The following is a 15,733-nucleotide window of genomic DNA, read 5'->3' on the forward strand; positions in this document are numbered from 1 at the left end:
GGTGGATACCTTGTCGCTATTTGCTCAGCGTACAAATCTTAGGTTGCCATGCCGAAACGAGGAGGAAAGATGGCAAAAAGAATCACCAAGCCACCGACGAAAACCTATCTTGTGGATCTCCCAGTCGAACTCATTGAGCGGATTGCCCTACATATACTGTATCCCGACTTCGATGACAACGACAACCTCATGTCTGCTCAAATACATCAAAGCTGTCCTCGGAGAGGGAGAGTGTTGGGAAGAGCGCTGCCTCCAAGACTTCCAGTTGAACTTTTCTCTTCAGGGATTAGAACAAAAATACACATGGGCTAGCCTGCTTTATGGCTTGCGGCTAACATGCCGAAGTCTCTGGCAGAAATCGGAGCACATCTTCAGTCGAACCGCCTTTAAGAAGTTTGCCACGAAATAGCCCCTGAAGGATCTCGAAAGACTCACCGAGGTCTCTCAACAACCAATGTTTGTGTCAGCGGTTCGAACAATTCTCCTATGCGAGGGACAGAATGAAGAGAGATACTATGAGCTGCTTCAACTTCTTAGCGAGCGTTTGCACCCTGCGAAAAAGCGCGACGACACTTTAGTTCAATTCACTGCTGCGCGCAACCGACAAGCTGAGACTGCTTATCTAGAAAGCTCCGGGATGCTCGCAAGCATGCTCACACAAGCGTTCAAGAAGCTTCCAAACCTTCAAAAAATCTTCGTTGTGGTTCCACGGAAACGCTATTACGGAATCATTGACCCCGATTCTAGGTTCCAAGGATGTTCCGTTTCCCACATCGTCCCCATTGCTCTCTCAGCTTCGGCAATGGCTGACGTTAAGTTGGAGGAATTCTCAATGCGTTGGCCGGTTATAGGAGACAATTACGGTGCTTCTGTACAAGCATTACAAGTGGGCATATTTCGCGATCGTTTCTTATGCTTGAAGAAGCTTGACATCCATTTCAGCGCGAAAGATTTGCGCGTTAAAGGTAAGTGATTCCATATGGTCAAAGGTCTACTCAATATTTTTTACTACCGCTGGACGTACTTGAATACATAGGGCTGTAACTTGTACGGTGATCACGGGCTGGTCAAACTATGTATCAACGCCTCCAAGCGATGGTAAAGAGGTATACGCATGCTAGTGCCCTGGAACTGTAAACTCCCTTGCATTGATCCGGGCTAATTCCGTCAGCTCCCGAGATATTGTCATCTACTTCAGCCTTTTTGAGTGAAGCTGTTTCGCTCACAGAGCTCAAACTGTCCTTCGATGACTGGGAGAGTACGGACCGTATCTCCGAAAGTATCGCCAACAACGTTTCTCTGGACAAACTCAGAGTCGTTGCTCTGGAAGGCATTCGTTTCCGTGCGCAAGACATAATCAAATTCTTGAAAACCCACAGCAAATCTATTCGGGAAGTGAGACTACAGTACTGCAGCATCTCGATTGGTTCGTGGCTACAAGTTTTGCAAAGCCTCAAGTTCATAGAGGACCTTGAAACACTGCATATCACTCGGACTGATCTACAAGGCTTCTTTGTTGCATTCCCTTCGACTGGGGATATCTCGTTCTCGCCCCCATTATACAACGACGAAATCGCCGACTGGGTGCGCGTCACGGGCCCTTCAAAGTATTGTGTCTTGGTGGAATATTGGGAAGATATGCCAGCTAAACTTCAGGAGTTGGAGTGTGACATAGTCAAGATAGCAGTATCTGTCTTCTTGCTGGCCTGTATTGCCAAAGATAGTCTAAGATAGTCCGAGGGATCTTGCATACCTGCTGCATTAGGCTGAAAGGCGTCTTCAGGAAGAAAGTAAAATTTAAGTAGTGTTTAGGATTCTTAAGCAAGAATTCCGGTGAGTCATTCTGAATAGATAGATTTGATCATTTTCTCCGGGCCGTCATGCAGCCATATCTACAAGCGCTACAGCTGCATCTACAGGGGCAGCAGAAGCTGCATGCCAAGAATGTGATCGAAATCCGGCATGATATATCAGAACAATCAAACTATTCAACTGTGCACCCACCAAACTGTAATGTTGTGCACGAAGTACGGTTCTTTATGAGCACGTGTGGGGTTGAAGGTAATGTGAAGTACGAACGAGAGGGATTTCCATCATTCCGATAGCCTACGAACTAGCTGGGTCGCCTCAAGAGTCTACGTTCAGCACATCTCAAAACTCCAGACAGGATGTATCACCCTCCAAAGCACATACGAGCGTTAACTTGATCGTCGTGACAGATGATTGATCTCGCCAGGATACCCCAAGTGTCGGCAAGTACCTCGCCCTAATGGTCGAACCTTACAGGCCGGATAATGTGATCTGTCATTCACCAAGAGCAAATTGCAGGAGATCCGCGAACACCTTCAGTCTAGGACAAGGATCTTTCAGGAGAGAGACTGCTGCCTAGGAGTATTCCAAGCTGAAGTCTGTCAGGCCGTGCTCTTTGAAACTTACAGCTCATGGTTCCAAGAAATTCCCAAGAGACTCGCTTCACTCTATTTCACCACAACCGATCTCTCCAATTTTCACCCAACCCATTGCTGACCAGTGTGGATGACGTGACCAGGGCTTAAGAGCTCACTTCAGACTCTGATCTCCTTCACCTCGCTTGCTTTATTTCTCTTCTCGCTCTTTGACCTTCTTCATCCCTCAGTCACCAGACAACCTTTTTCTTCAACGCTCAACTCCTACTCAACCCTGCTCTCATTCTATTTGATCAAAGTCAATCCAAGTCGTCAAGATGCCGATGAACTGGACTCCTGAGGCTGATGCCAAAGTAAGTTCACTCAATCACATCAGCTACCCATACTAACAAGGCGCAGCTGTTCGTGAAGGTCCTCAACGTCTCCAACATCAAGCTAAGCCAGGACGTGCTCGATGCCATCGCTTCTGAAATGAGTCCGGGTATGCCATCTTTGTGACAGGCCCTCAAATACCGGGGCCCCTTACACAGTGTTTTCCAGGGCCATATCGCTAACAATACTTTACCTTTCTAGACTGCACTGGCAGAGCCATCAAGGAGCGAATCTTCAAACTGAAGCAGAAGGCAGCCGGTCCCGGCAATTCTACTGCTGCATCGACCACCCCTAGAGCTCCCAGAACTCCGAAGACCCCGCGATCTGCCAAAGGCCCCAAGAGCACTCCTGGTACCGGTCGGAAGCGTAAGGGTGCCAATGTCGCCGGCCCGCTCGACGATGCTGGAACTGATGATGACGAGGACATCAAGACATTCGTGACTCCCTCCAAGCAGAAGACAGAGTATGCCGACGAGTACGGTTCCACCGGCAGCCAGGACGAAAACCAGGAGAGCCCCTCAAAGCGCATCAAGCGCGAACCATCGAACGAATTCGAGAGCGAGATGTGGGTCCCCGACAACGCTCACGATGACTTCGTCCGAGGTCAGTCTGGCGACCTCTTCTAAGCGCCTCTCTCGACGGCTGATTGGGATACGCGGGGTCTGGATAAGATGAACAGAGTCTAGTGGATCGTATGGGAACTTTCTCGGATGATTCTACTTCGACAAACCCAACATCGTCTTAGGATCATTTGGGACGTTCGTAACGGCTGTCGACTCTTTGGATTTCAGGTTAGCGTTTAGGGGTTATCGGTCTCTTCACTCCTCCACTGCTTTCTTCTTCCCCATCACGATTCATGATTCACATCACAGTTCGGCATTACCCGTAGCATTGAGTATGGGCAGTTTTTGTTCTGGAGAATTTCAGGATCACCTTTGGACGGACTTCTATCAGCACGAGGCTGCGCCGCCCTTTCTACATAGGTAAAAAGTCAAAAGTACTGCACCTTGATGAAGCGCTTCTCGTGATGTGACATTGCTTGGGTACTCTGATATTGTTTGATGAAGCTGAAAGAGATGTGACTTTCTCAACCCTGAAAAGTTAAGTGTTTGTTTGATGAATCTTTCCGACTACTGTGGGTTTCCTTTGGGGGCCTCGCTGCACCTTGAAGGCTGGAAGTAAGGCAATCCCTAAAATATGATTGTGATGCTCTTCAACTGCGCATGCCAACGATACTAATATTTTCCATTGAAGCTGGGCGGGATTTTTCTTATCTTGCAAATTCACTTCTTTCATTCGGCTCACCACGTCAACAAACGTCTTCGCGCGGTAAAAGACAATTCCGCAACAAATCTTTCCGCGTCATGACGACACCCATTTACTCTCCGATCCTCCAACCCTGCTTACCACCCCACACATCAACCACACGCACAATGACACAACGCCGCCCTCCTCAAACTCGTCCCAAGCAGCCCAACAGCCAGCGCGCCAGCGGGACCTTCGCGGAGCCCATCGTGCTCAGGTCCAGTCAATCCACCACCCCCTCCCCGCCGCTCACGGCCATTCCACTCCCAGACGGCCCCAGCCAGGCATCCAACCCCTTCACACCGCCCGCACCACTCCCGAAGCCAGACAACCTCATCCCCGTCCCAACCCCCCTCCCCTACACCATCCTCATCGGCCTCCGCGCCCCCATCTTCATCAACCGCGCCGCCGACCCCACCACCCTTATCCCCGAGCTCCTCCGCCTCGCCGCGCGGCGCCCGCAACCCCTCGACCTCAGCTACGCCGGCGCCCACATACCCTCCAACCCCATCGTCTTTCTCTGCATCCGCGACTTCTACGGCTGCGGGAGGAGCGTCGTCGGCTTCTTCAATCCCACCGTGGAGGAAAATGCGTGTGAGGGGTGGCGCGAGTGGGGGAATGGGGCGGCGGAGATGTTCTTTACGGAATGTAGTGATGCGGATTTGGCGGCGTCGGAGGTGATGGTGGCGCAGATAGGGGAGAATTGGGGGAGGTGGGGGGATGGGGAGGCGGAGAGGGTGGAGGCGGGGCAAGAAGAGAGGGCTGGGGGGAGGTGGGAGTATAGGAGGTTGCAGAGGGTTGTGGAGATGTTTTGGCATGCGAGGGTGGATGAGGCACTGATTACGAGGAGGCCGTGGATGTTTGGGGATGATTAGGAAAGGGGAGAGATTGAGGGAGGGGAGGGCTTGAGGAGATTGAGGGAGATTGGTGTGTTTGGGCAGATGTGCATCTTGGACATGCTTTGGGAGTGGTTTAGGGAGGGGAAAGGACCTGATCTCTTTCTTGCCCCACAGGACGGAAGCCTATATCCTACCGTCTCAACCGGTACTGGCCTGACTCACAGAAGAATGCACTGGAGTTTAGGAGGCAGGCGTTGATTCATACTGGCTTCTTGAGCTTTTTAGGCATCTTAGATAACGGATTCCTAGATTCGAGGAGACCTTGTACCACAACCTAGAGAATAACTTTTGATTTTCGATATGTTTTGCCTCCTCGCATTGACTTGAAGTGCTTGACATGATGAAAGAACAATTACCTTCAATCACCTTATTATTGCTTATCCGGTAGCCTGTGCAGCATGGGCAGTGGTCAGCCCCAACTTCCGCGCCTCTCCATCAACAATAGACGGGATCAAGTCAAACAGAGACTTCCCCTTCGGTTCCCACCCAAGGAGCTTCCTTGCTCTCACAGCTCTGCCCCTCGAGTTCTGCCCCCAGATAGCGGATCCATGCGGAGAAAACGATTCTCCTTCTTTGGGGGATATACTGTCAAGTTCTTCACTCTTGATTAGCTTCTTCTTGTACGCGTCCTTCGCAATCGCCGCCGCCACATCTCCCCAGACGAAATCCCCGCTTTCGGTGAAGTAGTACCCCTCGGCTCCCCAGGTCGCCGCTCCGCCACCCTTTACAGCCTCTTCCACAAGCCTTAGAAAGGCATTGCTTAGGTCATGCACATGAACCTGCGTCCACAAGTTCTGGCCGCCTTCGATCTGGAACCCCTTCCCCCTCTCCAACGTTACCCGTGACATCTCATACGCCTGATGGCTCCTCTGATTATCCGGGCCGCGACCAGGCCCATATATCGTCGGCGAGCACACGATCGCCGTGAAGACTTTCCCAGGATGCTGCTCGCCAGCCGCCAGAACAATCTTATCCACATTCCTATGCGGCGCCGCGTCCGGGAAGCTGGTGATCTCCTTTATGCCATCCCAGTCATCAAACACCTTCTCGCTTCTTATCCCATACGTTCCCTTCTCGATATCCCCAATCATCAAAATCCCAGTCCCGGAAGTGTGGATGAAGAATCCTTTCTCGCCCGCTGGCTTCTTCGCTAGACCAGCGATTATCGCGGTCGCAGCGGCTCGGTGGTTGGCATTGGCCCAGTGGCAGACTATGTCTGCTTTAGAGGCCTCTTCGGTGATCAGGTCGGTACTGTCGAGATCTCCATAGACGAGCCGGATGGACGCGTATTGCGAGGCGACCTTTGCGCCTTTCTCGCTGTTGCGGACGAGGGCGGTGATAGAGTAGTCGGGGTGCGCGTGCGCGATGGCGTAGAGGGCATCGCCGCCTATGTAGCCGGTTGCGCCGGTGCTAGAGGTTCATTAATGGGCTGATCTGATGGAGTCGAGGTTGGGGAGAGGTCTGAGCTTACACGAAGAGCTTGGGCATGGTGACGGGACCAATCAAAGCTCGCGTGGATTAAGTGAAGGTTGAGAAGTCTCTTTTGGAGGGTGGATGAATGCGGAGAATACTGTAGAGAGCAAAGTTGGATGAGGGGTATTTAGATGGGGAGTAATAGCGGAGTCAGAAGGAGCAATTATGGCATCACTTCTATCTAGTGACGTCGTAAAACGGGCGGCATTTACTATAATCCTAAGCCAATCACAAAGCGCGGGCATTCTTACTACGTCCAGAAATCCCGGCAAAACTTCAAGTCTTTGTAATATAAGGATGAGAACCGTATTGTGGCATAGTAAACAAAGCTATGTGAACATCATCTGACACTAATATTCTCGTACCCTATCTCCGTTGTGTCCGAATATCTTCCTCCGAGCCCACCTACATAATCCAACGAGCTTTATGGACTAGAATACGAATGCGTCAATTACTATTAGACAACGGGCTGAGAATTTCTGTTCTAGCCTGCGAAGCAAAGGCTTGCTTCTGTTAAGCCTCCTCAATACATGCCAACATACCTTACCAACGCCAACCCTTTAACCGACAGTCTGCCCCTATGATAGGTTACCTCACAAGCCATCGAGATGCCTCACAAGCCAACAATCTTGGCAACGGTGCCATTTAAGTCGACCTTATTGCCTCGGAGAAGAGGGGTAGCGTAACTCTCATCATTCACAACCCCCTCAAACTGCCTCCATAATCAAGATTCCGTAGCTCATACTCCGCCCAAATGGCCGACGCATGGAACTTCATTAAACGTCCCTTCACCGAGCCCAAAGTGACTCTGAGCCGCGACGCCCGCAAGGCTGGCTCCCGCAAAGGTCCCAATGGCACCGGTCTCAGCCGTGAGAAGCGTGCGAAGCATCTCGACGACGACGAGCTCCTCGAGAAACACGCTAATGCCTACTCAAAAGCGATGAACCATACCGGCGCCTTCTATAACTCATACAATAAAACGTATACTCGCGCCAATAACATCCTGCACAAACCACATCGCGGAATTCCAGAAGAGATTAAAACGGGGAGGACGTTGCTCAGCGCTGGCGAGATGGTGGACCGCTGGGATGATAGCTTACACCAGCATAACAGAGCATATGACTACAAGAGGCAGCTCACGGCGCGTGGACTACGGCCATCGGTGTCAGAAGAGAAGGAATGGGACTCTTTCTCTGAAGGATGGAATCGGAAGCGTGAGCCGACTATAAAAGCCGCGGACAAGAAACTGGGCAATGCTCAAAAGATCGCGAAGCTGGCAGAGAGGCTAGACAAAGAAAGAAAGGATCATGAGTCAGAGGAGTCAAACAGCTATTCAGAACGTATGTCGTCTAAGTGACTAGGTTTGACTCATTACTGCTACAGCGCTAACTCCCTTTCCTAGCTCATTATACCTATACAAGCTCTTGTGACGACGACGACGATGACTACTAGCAGGATTGTTGGAAAAGCTGGTGTTCCTACCAGGTTTTCATCAAGCTCAGCACAAGCGCAGCTTCAGTGACCAGCGTTTGCCTCAATTCGTCCTTGCCGGGAGATATGTGGTCTCTGGGATATCTACGCAATGTAGCGTCAATTTGTAATTCTTGTCCTGACCTTGAACCAACAGTCCCGTCTGCGCAATCGAGTGATCGACTTCCACAATTGATTCTCATCATCGCCCAATCTCCCTCCTCAGCCTCCCAGCTGCAGATGTCGGTGCAGGCTCCGGCCAAGACTCGACCGCATCCTCAACCTCCTCCAAAAAAGATGAGCTGTTATGCACCGATGTCCCCCCAAGCACAACCCTAACTCCAGGCGAGCTAGCATTGACTTGTGCAACCATCTTAGCTTCCTCATACGTCGTGCCACCAACCATGAATACGATAATATCCTGTGGCTTGTCCCTGGTACTTGGCCCGCCCTCTACAAATGGATAAATCTGCTGGCTCAGCCGCCCCTTGATCAAGTCTTGAAGAGTGGTTTCTAACCGAGGCGAATGCTGGGTGTAGACGTTCTCTACGCCTTTCAGTCCTTTTAAGCGACCCCGCGCTTGGCCGAAGAGTGAGCCGGGCTGGAATAGATCGGGGATCCCGCCACCTGCAACTGCTGAGTTTTGAAGGGAGTTGTGGTATGTAAGGAGTTTGGTAATCAGGTTAATGCGATGACGAGAAAGGTTTCCAGAAACTCCGAGGAGATCGAGGAGCATGGGTGTTGAGTTTGCGGGGTGTTTCGAGTAGCGTAGTGCGTATATAGCTGTCAGTCGAAGTTTGTTGTTCGCCGGTATCGAGGGATTTTGGATGATACGTTGGAGGCTCTTGGTAGGGTTAGTTATGCATAGTCTCTCTCGAATCTCGAGAAACATACTTTGACATCGTTCGAATGATTGTCGGTGCAAGCCAAGCTTTGTTCCAGCTCACTGACATCTAAGAGGCTTTCTTCGCCAACTCGTCGACTTAACTCACCTACAAGAGTCACATGTTTTGTTACATTCCCAGACAGTTTCCGGAACTCGGGATAGTCTTCGATGAAACGCTTCATGTCCGCTATGGATTCGAGCTTCGAGGGCCCCTGGCTTTTAGAGGCAAATTGTTCTACGTAGTCCTTTGCGTTCTGGCCAAGATCCCCAAAGTTGAGATACATGTTCTTCTTGAAGAAAGGATCTTGGTCTTGTGAGAGCACGATTTCCTTAAAATTACGTCAGTGACACAGCTCGATGGATTGATCACTCGTTACCGTACCTGGAGCTCGGGCCTAACCTCGGGCACATCTTTCAAATCTACCCTTCCATTGTTGATACCGAGCAACTCGTGTACCATGGCTTGGTATGTCCACTGAGTTAGCAGTGGCGTGACCGGATCGTCTCTTCGATCGACTATTAGCAGAATAGGAGGTGTATCGGTTTTTCGGAAATCAAAAAGTTGCTCTTCTTGCGTCATATGATAGCGGACTTCGGTGGCCAGCTTCTTCGATAGTAGACTGTTCCTTTCGTATCGTATCAACGCCTTCTTCTTCAAAGCAAGCAACAATGCCATGACGCCGTCTGTAGATCTCTGCAATGCATCTTGATTCCACTGGTCCGGACTTGTGCTCCATATCCTGTGGTTGGGAAAGCCTAGGTTCAGTGACATCAAGTCCGTATTGATAACGAGGAAGTCCGCAAAGTACTCCTGGACAGCGCGGACAACCTCGTGATCATCTGCCTCAGCCAAGCGCTCGAGAGAGGACTTCTTTATGATATTGCTGAAGTCTAGTTCAGTCAGAAACAACCCCAAGACATATTGTATTCGACAGAACTTTCTTACATATGTTGTATTCGCCATACTTCGGATCTCGTAACTCTTCAATCAGATTCTGTATTGATTCAGACGTCGGTCGAACAAAGCACAGACAGCGGAGATGTCGCATCTTTTCGCGTGTTTGGCTTTCTAATCGGCTAGGGTGGGAGGTCAGAGGACGAGGAATATCGCAGTGTATAGCGGGGCATACTCGGTGAGGTAGACTTCATGGTTGAGAAGGGCGGATTGGGTTGTTGCCGTCGAGACAATGGAAACCTATTCAGGAGTAAGAATGGTTACTGAGAGCGCAGCACGAAAGAGCCGACAAACCTACAGTTTCGCTATCCAGCAATAGTATCTTCATCTTAGCGGCGGAGGTGCCTGCGGCGCTGTCCCCGGCCGACACCATCTTAGTGATGTAGCCGGAAATTGCTTGAACGATGTCCATGGCGACGGTGAGGGTGGTGGGAACTCAAGGCGGGCCTTGCGGGGTGGTCAACCTATGTCTTGGAAGGCTGCAGGCCCCATGCCGCAGTACGTGGTGTTGAGGTTTCCTCGTGCCCAGAGCGCGCTGGATGCTATGACCTCGAATTAAGCAGTGTTTTAGCGTCGTTTCTTTAACCACCCCCTGTCCTCAGCTCCACTCCATCTCGACAACAAACTCTTACACAAGGCCTCATTCAGATATTCTCGACCTTTATAAAAAGGTCGAATGTAGAACACGAAGATCGCAATAACGAGGTCAGCTGTCAATCTGTTCAAAAATCAATATCACGCACACTATTTTCCAAACCTTCTGCTACCACGATTTCCTAGCTTTTAATCCTATATAAGTGCTTATTGTACGATTACTTCGGGGTTTAATAGCCTCGAGAATCACTCTAAATATCTAACAGAATCTATCCAAGGATCTTTGTTTTACCTCCTGCAGATACATGGACTGTCAGGCGTTCTCTTAGCCACTGGTGTAGTACCTGATAAATCAAGCAAAGCACTGCAGCGTAAAGGCTAGATATACTGCTTCATTGGCATATCAGGCGATATCAGTAGTGCGCTTTACGATTAGGGGCATTTTCTCGTTGCGCTTGAGCAAAGACCAGACCTTGACCCAAAAGACGCCCATCACTACGACATTCCATTGCAAGACCTCGAGGCTAAATAGGCTATTATGGAACAGACAGCAGCAACCGAGTCCACTCAACGTGAGACACTCACGCTACACCATTTGAGCTCATCCCAATCCCTCCGCGTCCTGTGGGCCCTAGAGGAGCTCTCGGCTGCCTACGGCGTACAAGATTCAGTGCTACCAGCGCACTAACGGCGCCGCGCCCCCGGAAATGAAAAAAGTTCATCCATTAGGCAAATCGCCTATCCTCGTCGTAGATGGTCCATCTCCCTCTGAACACGCCGTTAGAGTCGAGAGCAGGCTGATCCTGCGGTGGCTCTCCGACACCTATGCCGCAGGCATGTGGACCCCCGAAACCGCAGAGGATAGCGTCCGGGACGGTTTTTGGGAAGAATTCTGACTTTCGACACTGAATACCACCATTGGTTACGCTATAGTCTTTGATGCGGTCCCCCCCAGCTCTTCCGTTCTACATTCGGTCTGTGTTTTCCGGATTTTGTAACGCCATGGCCAATATGCATCTGCAGAAGCTGGATTCAGGGCTTGTGTTGATGGAAGATGCCCTGACGGATGAAAGGCCTTGGTTTGCGGGTGCGAAAATGGGATTGAGCGACATCAACATGGTCTGGCCGATGGACGTCCCAAGCCAACGAGGGTATTTCGACGCGAAGAAGTTTCCGAAGGTAACGTATTTCACGGGTAAGTGGGCCACCCGGGTATGTAGGCCACCCTATCAAAAATTCGCGAGACGCGACGCGTGATGCAACTACAACCTCAATGCCTCCACCACAACAACAAGATAACCTCTTCAAAGAGGGCAGAATTGAGCTAGCTATCAATGCATACAAGCAAGACCAAATTACAAGCTTCCGAGCCGCCGCCAGCACCTACGACGTGCCCCAGAGTACAGCCCAGCAACGCATTAAGGGCATCGCATCAAAACGCGATTCTATCGGACCAAATCGCCGTCTCACGCCTGCACAAGAAGAGACGCTTAAGGAATGGATTCTATCAAGAGATTAACGCGGTATGCCGCCACGAATTGAAGTTGTACGGCAGATGGCTGCGTTGTTGGCTGCGCAGTGTGGACCCGCCAAACCTATCGGCAAGAATTGGGTGACAACCTTTTTCAAGCGCCACAACGATATACAATCCAAATTCAGTCGCAAGTACGATTATCAACGGGCTAAATGCGAAGATCCTGTTCTTATTCAAGGCTGGTATAAGCGTGTACATGATATAAAGATGCAATACGGAATTCTAGATAATGATACCTTGAACTTTGATGAGACTGGCTGCTAAATGGGTGTTATTGCAACAGCTGCTAAAGTTGTTAGTGCTGCTTGAACGCGAAGTTGAACAGCTACGCGTGGAGAATCAGCGCCAAAAAAAGAAGAGGGCAAAGAAACGCACGTATGTAGCTAAGGGGGGTGTTTTATTAGGGGCAGAAGGGGCTTCTCTTGCACAAGCTGCATAGCATATTACCGTGGAGGGGGCTCCAGAGGCAGCGAGCAAGACCTAAATGCAGCATGTGCGCATCAACAGATCATAATGCATGTACGTGCGCTAAGAGGCAGGTAACTGGCTAGCAGACAGCTACATCAAATACAGGCGTTTGTTGTTGAGAAATTCATGATATTCAGCGTTGTAGTTTGGTGGGGTGGCCTACATACCCGGGTGGCCCACTTACCCGTGAAATACGTTAGCAGCGTGGCATCAGAGGATCCATGAGCTGCCAGGATACAAGAGGGCGCTAGAGAAGGGAGGGTTGTACAACCTTGCTACATTCGATTTTCCGAAGAAATGGCTGTCACCTCGTAGTGTTCGATAGGACGAGAAGCGTTGCCTCCTTGCTGATGTATCATGGGGTGGGCATTTCATAGACTTGGTCCGAGGAGTTGGACTGAGAGCATTTATTCAGCTCCTCGTTCCGTAGCTGACAGGGATCGGCCTCTCATGTCGACGTGGAATCTTTCTATGTTGCCGAGTAGCTCACCTACAGTGCTAATTATGAACTGTTACATGTTAGAGGAGCAAACAAGATATGCATGAGATAGACTGAAGACTATAATAACAGAGCAGAGAGGCTTCCAGACTCGCCCGCCTTAACACGTATGCAAAGCTTCTTTGTAGCTTTGGACGATCGCATACCCAAGTGCGTGTCTTGGACGCCGAAATATTTGCTTATTTGGTTCGATGATGAGACTGGTGCCTCTTATGCCTTCCAACACCCGTGCCACATTTTACAATACCGTATAGCAATGATCTTGATGAAATTTCAATTTCTTGAGAACTCTATAGAAAGCATGTCTAACGCGATATTTGACGTCCACTATTTTTGTAACTCTGTGACGCGCTAGTAGGGCTTAGGTACACAGCCTCGCGCTCCGCCTCGCAACAACTAGACAACTACCAAATGCTGCCTACCATCTCCTGCCACGATGCCACATTACAACCCTAGAACTGTATTGAATTGCATACACTCGCCCGAACTCTACCACCATGAACCGTCCGGATTTCGCAATGACGACGGGGGATGAAGACGACACCCAAAGTTACCGGACTCCCCTCTCGTTGATCATCAAGACTATCGTCACCCACGGATTTGCTTTGGCATGCTACACCTACACATCCAACCTACTGCGCCGGCCAATGCGTAACAACATCTACGTCTTACGTGTCCTTTTCTTTGCATTTGTCCCCACGCTTCCGCTCGTTGAATTAGTCGGTTCCGCAATCAGATCTCTGGCCCAGTTCATACGGAACTACGAGGACGACGATGAGATCCACCTCTGGTACTATGTATGCGGTGCACTCGGCGTGAATGCCACACTCTCACAGTCCGACGACAACAAAGACGCCAAGGCTGCGTCGAACAACCTACCTCTTCTTCAGGCGGGAAGCCATTTCGTCGAGCGGACACGGTACAAATTGGATGTTGTTTGGTTCGGAAAGCTGGTGGCTGCCCTTTTCGGGCTCACTCAAGCAGTCGGTACAATCGTAATGTACGTACGGCGACTCAACCATAACGACTACTACTGCCTCGGATTCGACCACCGCAACGGGGGAATGGGCATTGCATCCGCCATCTGCGGCGGCATCAGCATCATCGTGCTCTTATTACGGCTTGACTGGAAAGTCAGCAAGTCGTTCGAGGCCCCAGCGGTCTCGCGTACGCCGTCGCCGAAAACACAGTTTGCGGCCGAAGCTGTTCTGGCCCTGCTCACCCATCTTGGAATCGCCTGTGCTTTCGGTGGAGACAACAGATTTCTTTACTCTTCGGTTGGATCAATCGCGTGGCTTTTTACCAAGAATCTGAAAGTTTTCCTGTACGCCTGGCAATCGATCTTACTCCTCATATTTGTCCTCGTATTCCGGAAAGAAATTGCAAGGAGGATCGGTATGAACTTTCCCTCAGTCGGGAAAAGAATCCAGACTTTGTTTGCCAGTCGGCAATTCAAAAGAGTCCAAGCTCTGGTCTTATTCTATCTTGTCATGTGGGCTATTGTGGATATCATCTGGTTATTCGTTACCGATATCATCAAGCTGGTGCGAGAGAGTCATCACCCAGACCGGGATTACTGGTGGCAGGATCCTATATCAGACTCTATTATAGTAATATGAAAGACCAGGGCATCAGTCTACTTCTAATTTAATGACAACGTTTGACCTACTGGAATGCATTCTAAAACCTGGATGTGACTCTGATACCTGTATAAGCTTTCATATGCTTATATCTGACTTAACTGAAGCCTTCTTCGTCGTCGTAATCCCCAAAAAATCTATCGAGATTCGAATCAGGATTAGAGCCGCCGTCTGGGATAGCCCAGCAAGTTTACAGATTGTCCACACTGTTCGAGCTTTGTGAACGCCTCGTACAAATACTCAAGACTGTGTTGAAACACCCATAGTGAAGCTCTTTAAGGTTGTGCGTTTGGAATGTATGACGTGGTGGGCATAAATTCACGCTTTGCGGTTGCCGGTAGCAACAACTATCGTTTGTAAACACTAAAACTCAATCCACTACCCACATCTACCACCAGCACCTCAAAGCCTCCAACAGACTCAGAATCAACATACCACTACCCTCACAATCTCTGCTACCAAGTGTCTCGATAATCCGAGAGCATGTCTTCCAATATCCTCGCCAACCGCGACACCAACGCCAAGCTCCCATCTCCCGAGAAGGAGGCTGGGAAGGACAAGCCAAAGTCCATGGAGTTCCACCGACAGGTCTTGGAGTCTCGCATGAAGAGTGGGCAGTGAGTTGCTTGTACAGATCAATTGCGAGCTGGACAGCGCTGATCGCATCGCAGGGCCCAGCAAACCTTCATCTCTCCATCCGACCAGATTCTTTCTCCCGCCACCCAGAAGGTCAACGCGTATCGCAACAAGCATGCGATGAAGAAGTAAGGCCTTTATCTATACACAGTGTAACATCTTGCGATGGTTCTGACCGTTAGTTACAGATCCAAGCCCCAGACCCTGTTCGCGAAGACAAGCAGCAAGAATCTCGAAGCAGCCAAGTCCGCCAGCATGTCGAACATGTTCGAAGATATCCCGAAGGACAACGCGACCTCCCATACGGCCTCTGAAGACGCCAACTAGGCCATTCCTGCACTTTCCTATGTTCTATACCACGTGTGTTTCTATTTGGATATGATCGGGCCTTCGGTTCTGGTGTTTTCTGCAGGATTACGGGACATCCACGGCCTTCTGGGACTGTCTCTTGGACATGTTATTCTTGGCTAGAGGGCTTTGCATCGACGACGTTCGATACCGGGATTGATGCATCGATGCGGCGTTCTGGTCACTACCTATCAGAGTTTAGGATCATAACAATGAATTGAATTACTTTCTAGAATCTGCGTATACTAA

The 15,733-nt window shown here is 50.1% G+C and overlaps 9 protein-coding genes across 9 annotated transcripts; 7 read left to right on the plus strand and 2 right to left on the minus strand.

Moving 5' to 3' along the window:
* Nucleotides 1–454: 454 nt before the first annotated feature.
* Nucleotides 455–1,734, plus strand: BDZ99DRAFT_519768 (uncharacterized protein; the record flags this gene model as incomplete). The annotated part of the gene is made up of 2 exons (XM_033725445.1): nt 455–965; nt 1,172–1,734. 2 exons carry the CDS (start codon nt 455–457, stop codon nt 1,732–1,734), a joined length of 1,074 nt encoding a protein of 357 aa, XP_033578068.1.
* Nucleotides 1,735–2,491: 757 nt separating this feature from the next.
* Nucleotides 2,492–3,784, plus strand: BDZ99DRAFT_462382 (uncharacterized protein). Its single transcript, XM_033719834.1, has 3 exons — nt 2,492–2,758; nt 2,805–2,886; nt 2,979–3,784. Exons 1-3 carry the CDS (start codon nt 2,723–2,725, stop codon nt 3,401–3,403), a joined length of 543 nt encoding a protein of 180 aa, XP_033578069.1. The 5' UTR covers nt 2,492–2,722; the 3' UTR covers nt 3,404–3,784.
* Nucleotides 3,785–3,958: 174 nt separating this feature from the next.
* Nucleotides 3,959–4,957, plus strand: BDZ99DRAFT_570369 (uncharacterized protein; the record flags this gene model as incomplete). The annotated part of the gene is made up of 1 exon (XM_033727980.1): nt 3,959–4,957. The coding sequence occupies exon 1, from the start codon at nt 4,001–4,003 to the stop codon at nt 4,955–4,957; it is 957 nt and encodes a 318-aa protein (XP_033578070.1). The 5' UTR covers nt 3,959–4,000.
* A 228-nt stretch (nt 4,958–5,185) lies between these two features.
* Nucleotides 5,186–6,622, minus strand: BDZ99DRAFT_441908 (NAD(P)-binding protein). The gene is made up of 2 exons (XM_033717787.1): nt 6,453–6,622; nt 5,186–6,391 (listed from the first exon to the last, which is right to left on the minus strand). Exons 1-2 carry the CDS (start codon nt 6,467–6,469, stop codon nt 5,359–5,361), a joined length of 1,050 nt encoding a protein of 349 aa, XP_033578071.1. The 5' UTR covers nt 6,470–6,622; the 3' UTR covers nt 5,186–5,358.
* Nucleotides 6,623–6,921: 299 nt separating this feature from the next.
* On the plus strand, nt 6,922–7,972 carry BDZ99DRAFT_570371 (uncharacterized protein). The gene is made up of 2 exons (XM_033727981.1): nt 6,922–7,794; nt 7,857–7,972. Exons 1-2 carry the CDS (start codon nt 7,209–7,211, stop codon nt 7,904–7,906), a joined length of 636 nt encoding a protein of 211 aa, XP_033578072.1. The 5' UTR covers nt 6,922–7,208; the 3' UTR covers nt 7,907–7,972.
* BDZ99DRAFT_570372 (vacuolar protein sorting-associated protein 45) lies at nt 7,772–10,268 on the minus strand. The gene is made up of 6 exons (XM_033727982.1): nt 10,064–10,268; nt 9,941–10,005; nt 9,757–9,887; nt 9,193–9,701; nt 8,819–9,139; nt 7,772–8,768 (listed from the first exon to the last, which is right to left on the minus strand). Exons 1-6 carry the CDS (start codon nt 10,175–10,177, stop codon nt 8,127–8,129), a joined length of 1,782 nt encoding a protein of 593 aa, XP_033578073.1. The 5' UTR covers nt 10,178–10,268; the 3' UTR covers nt 7,772–8,126.
* Nucleotides 10,269–11,019: 751 nt separating this feature from the next.
* On the plus strand, nt 11,020–12,022 carry BDZ99DRAFT_562038 (uncharacterized protein). Its single transcript, XM_033727331.1, has one exon. It carries the CDS (start codon nt 11,299–11,301, stop codon nt 11,614–11,616), a length of 318 nt encoding a protein of 105 aa, XP_033578074.1. The 5' UTR covers nt 11,020–11,298; the 3' UTR covers nt 11,617–12,022.
* A 1,259-nt stretch (nt 12,023–13,281) lies between these two features.
* Nucleotides 13,282–14,531, plus strand: BDZ99DRAFT_462386 (uncharacterized protein). The gene has a single exon (XM_033719835.1). It carries the CDS (start codon nt 13,358–13,360, stop codon nt 14,477–14,479), a length of 1,122 nt encoding a protein of 373 aa, XP_033578075.1. The 5' UTR covers nt 13,282–13,357; the 3' UTR covers nt 14,480–14,531.
* Nucleotides 14,532–14,983: 452 nt separating this feature from the next.
* Nucleotides 14,984–15,656, plus strand: BDZ99DRAFT_415529 (uncharacterized protein; the record flags this gene model as incomplete). Its single annotated transcript, XM_033716756.1, has 3 exons — nt 14,984–15,117; nt 15,172–15,264; nt 15,325–15,656. The coding sequence occupies 3 exons, from the start codon at nt 14,984–14,986 to the stop codon at nt 15,461–15,463; spliced, it is 366 nt and encodes a 121-aa protein (XP_033578076.1). The 3' UTR covers nt 15,464–15,656.
* Between the last annotated feature and the right edge of the window lie 77 nt (nt 15,657–15,733).

This window comes from Mytilinidion resinicola (assembly GCF_010093595.1).
Source record: "Mytilinidion resinicola strain CBS 304.34 unplaced genomic scaffold BDZ99scaffold_8, whole genome shotgun sequence".
Taxonomy (NCBI): domain Eukaryota; kingdom Fungi; phylum Ascomycota; class Dothideomycetes; order Mytilinidiales; family Mytilinidiaceae; genus Mytilinidion; species Mytilinidion resinicola.

Excerpts from the sequence above, each read along its gene's own strand:
- BDZ99DRAFT_462382 (XM_033719834.1), top strand. The coding sequence starts at position 2,723 with ATGCCGATGAACTGGACTCCTGAGGCTGATGCCAAA. Across the intron at positions 2,759-2,804 it reads CTCCTGAGGCTGATGCCAAA|CTGTTCGTGAAGGTCCTCAA; the intron begins GTAAGTTCACTC and ends AACAAGGCGCAG. Across the intron at positions 2,887-2,978 it reads CGCTTCTGAAATGAGTCCGG|ACTGCACTGGCAGAGCCATC; the intron begins GTATGCCATCTT and ends TTACCTTTCTAG.
- BDZ99DRAFT_570371 (XM_033727981.1), top strand. The coding sequence starts at position 7,209 with ATGGCCGACGCATGGAACTTCATTAAACGTCCCTTCACCGAGCCCAAA. Across the intron at positions 7,795-7,856 it reads GTCAAACAGCTATTCAGAAC|CTCATTATACCTATACAAGC; the intron begins GTATGTCGTCTA and ends TCCCTTTCCTAG.
- BDZ99DRAFT_570372 (XM_033727982.1), bottom strand. The coding sequence starts at position 10,177 with ATGGACATCGTTCAAGCAATTTCCGGCTACATCACTAAGATGGTGTCG. Across the intron at positions 9,888-9,940 it reads CATGAAGTCTACCTCACCGA|CCGATTAGAAAGCCAAACAC; the intron begins GTATGCCCCGCT and ends CTCCCACCCTAG. Across the intron at positions 9,702-9,756 it reads GTATGGCGAATACAACATAT|ACTTCAGCAATATCATAAAG; the intron begins GTAAGAAAGTTC and ends TGACTGAACTAG.
- BDZ99DRAFT_562038 (XM_033727331.1), top strand. The coding sequence starts at position 11,299 with ATGCGGTCCCCCCCAGCTCTTCCGTTCTACATTCGGTCTGTGTTTTCC.
- BDZ99DRAFT_462386 (XM_033719835.1), top strand. The coding sequence starts at position 13,358 with ATGAACCGTCCGGATTTCGCAATGACGACGGGGGATGAAGACGACACC.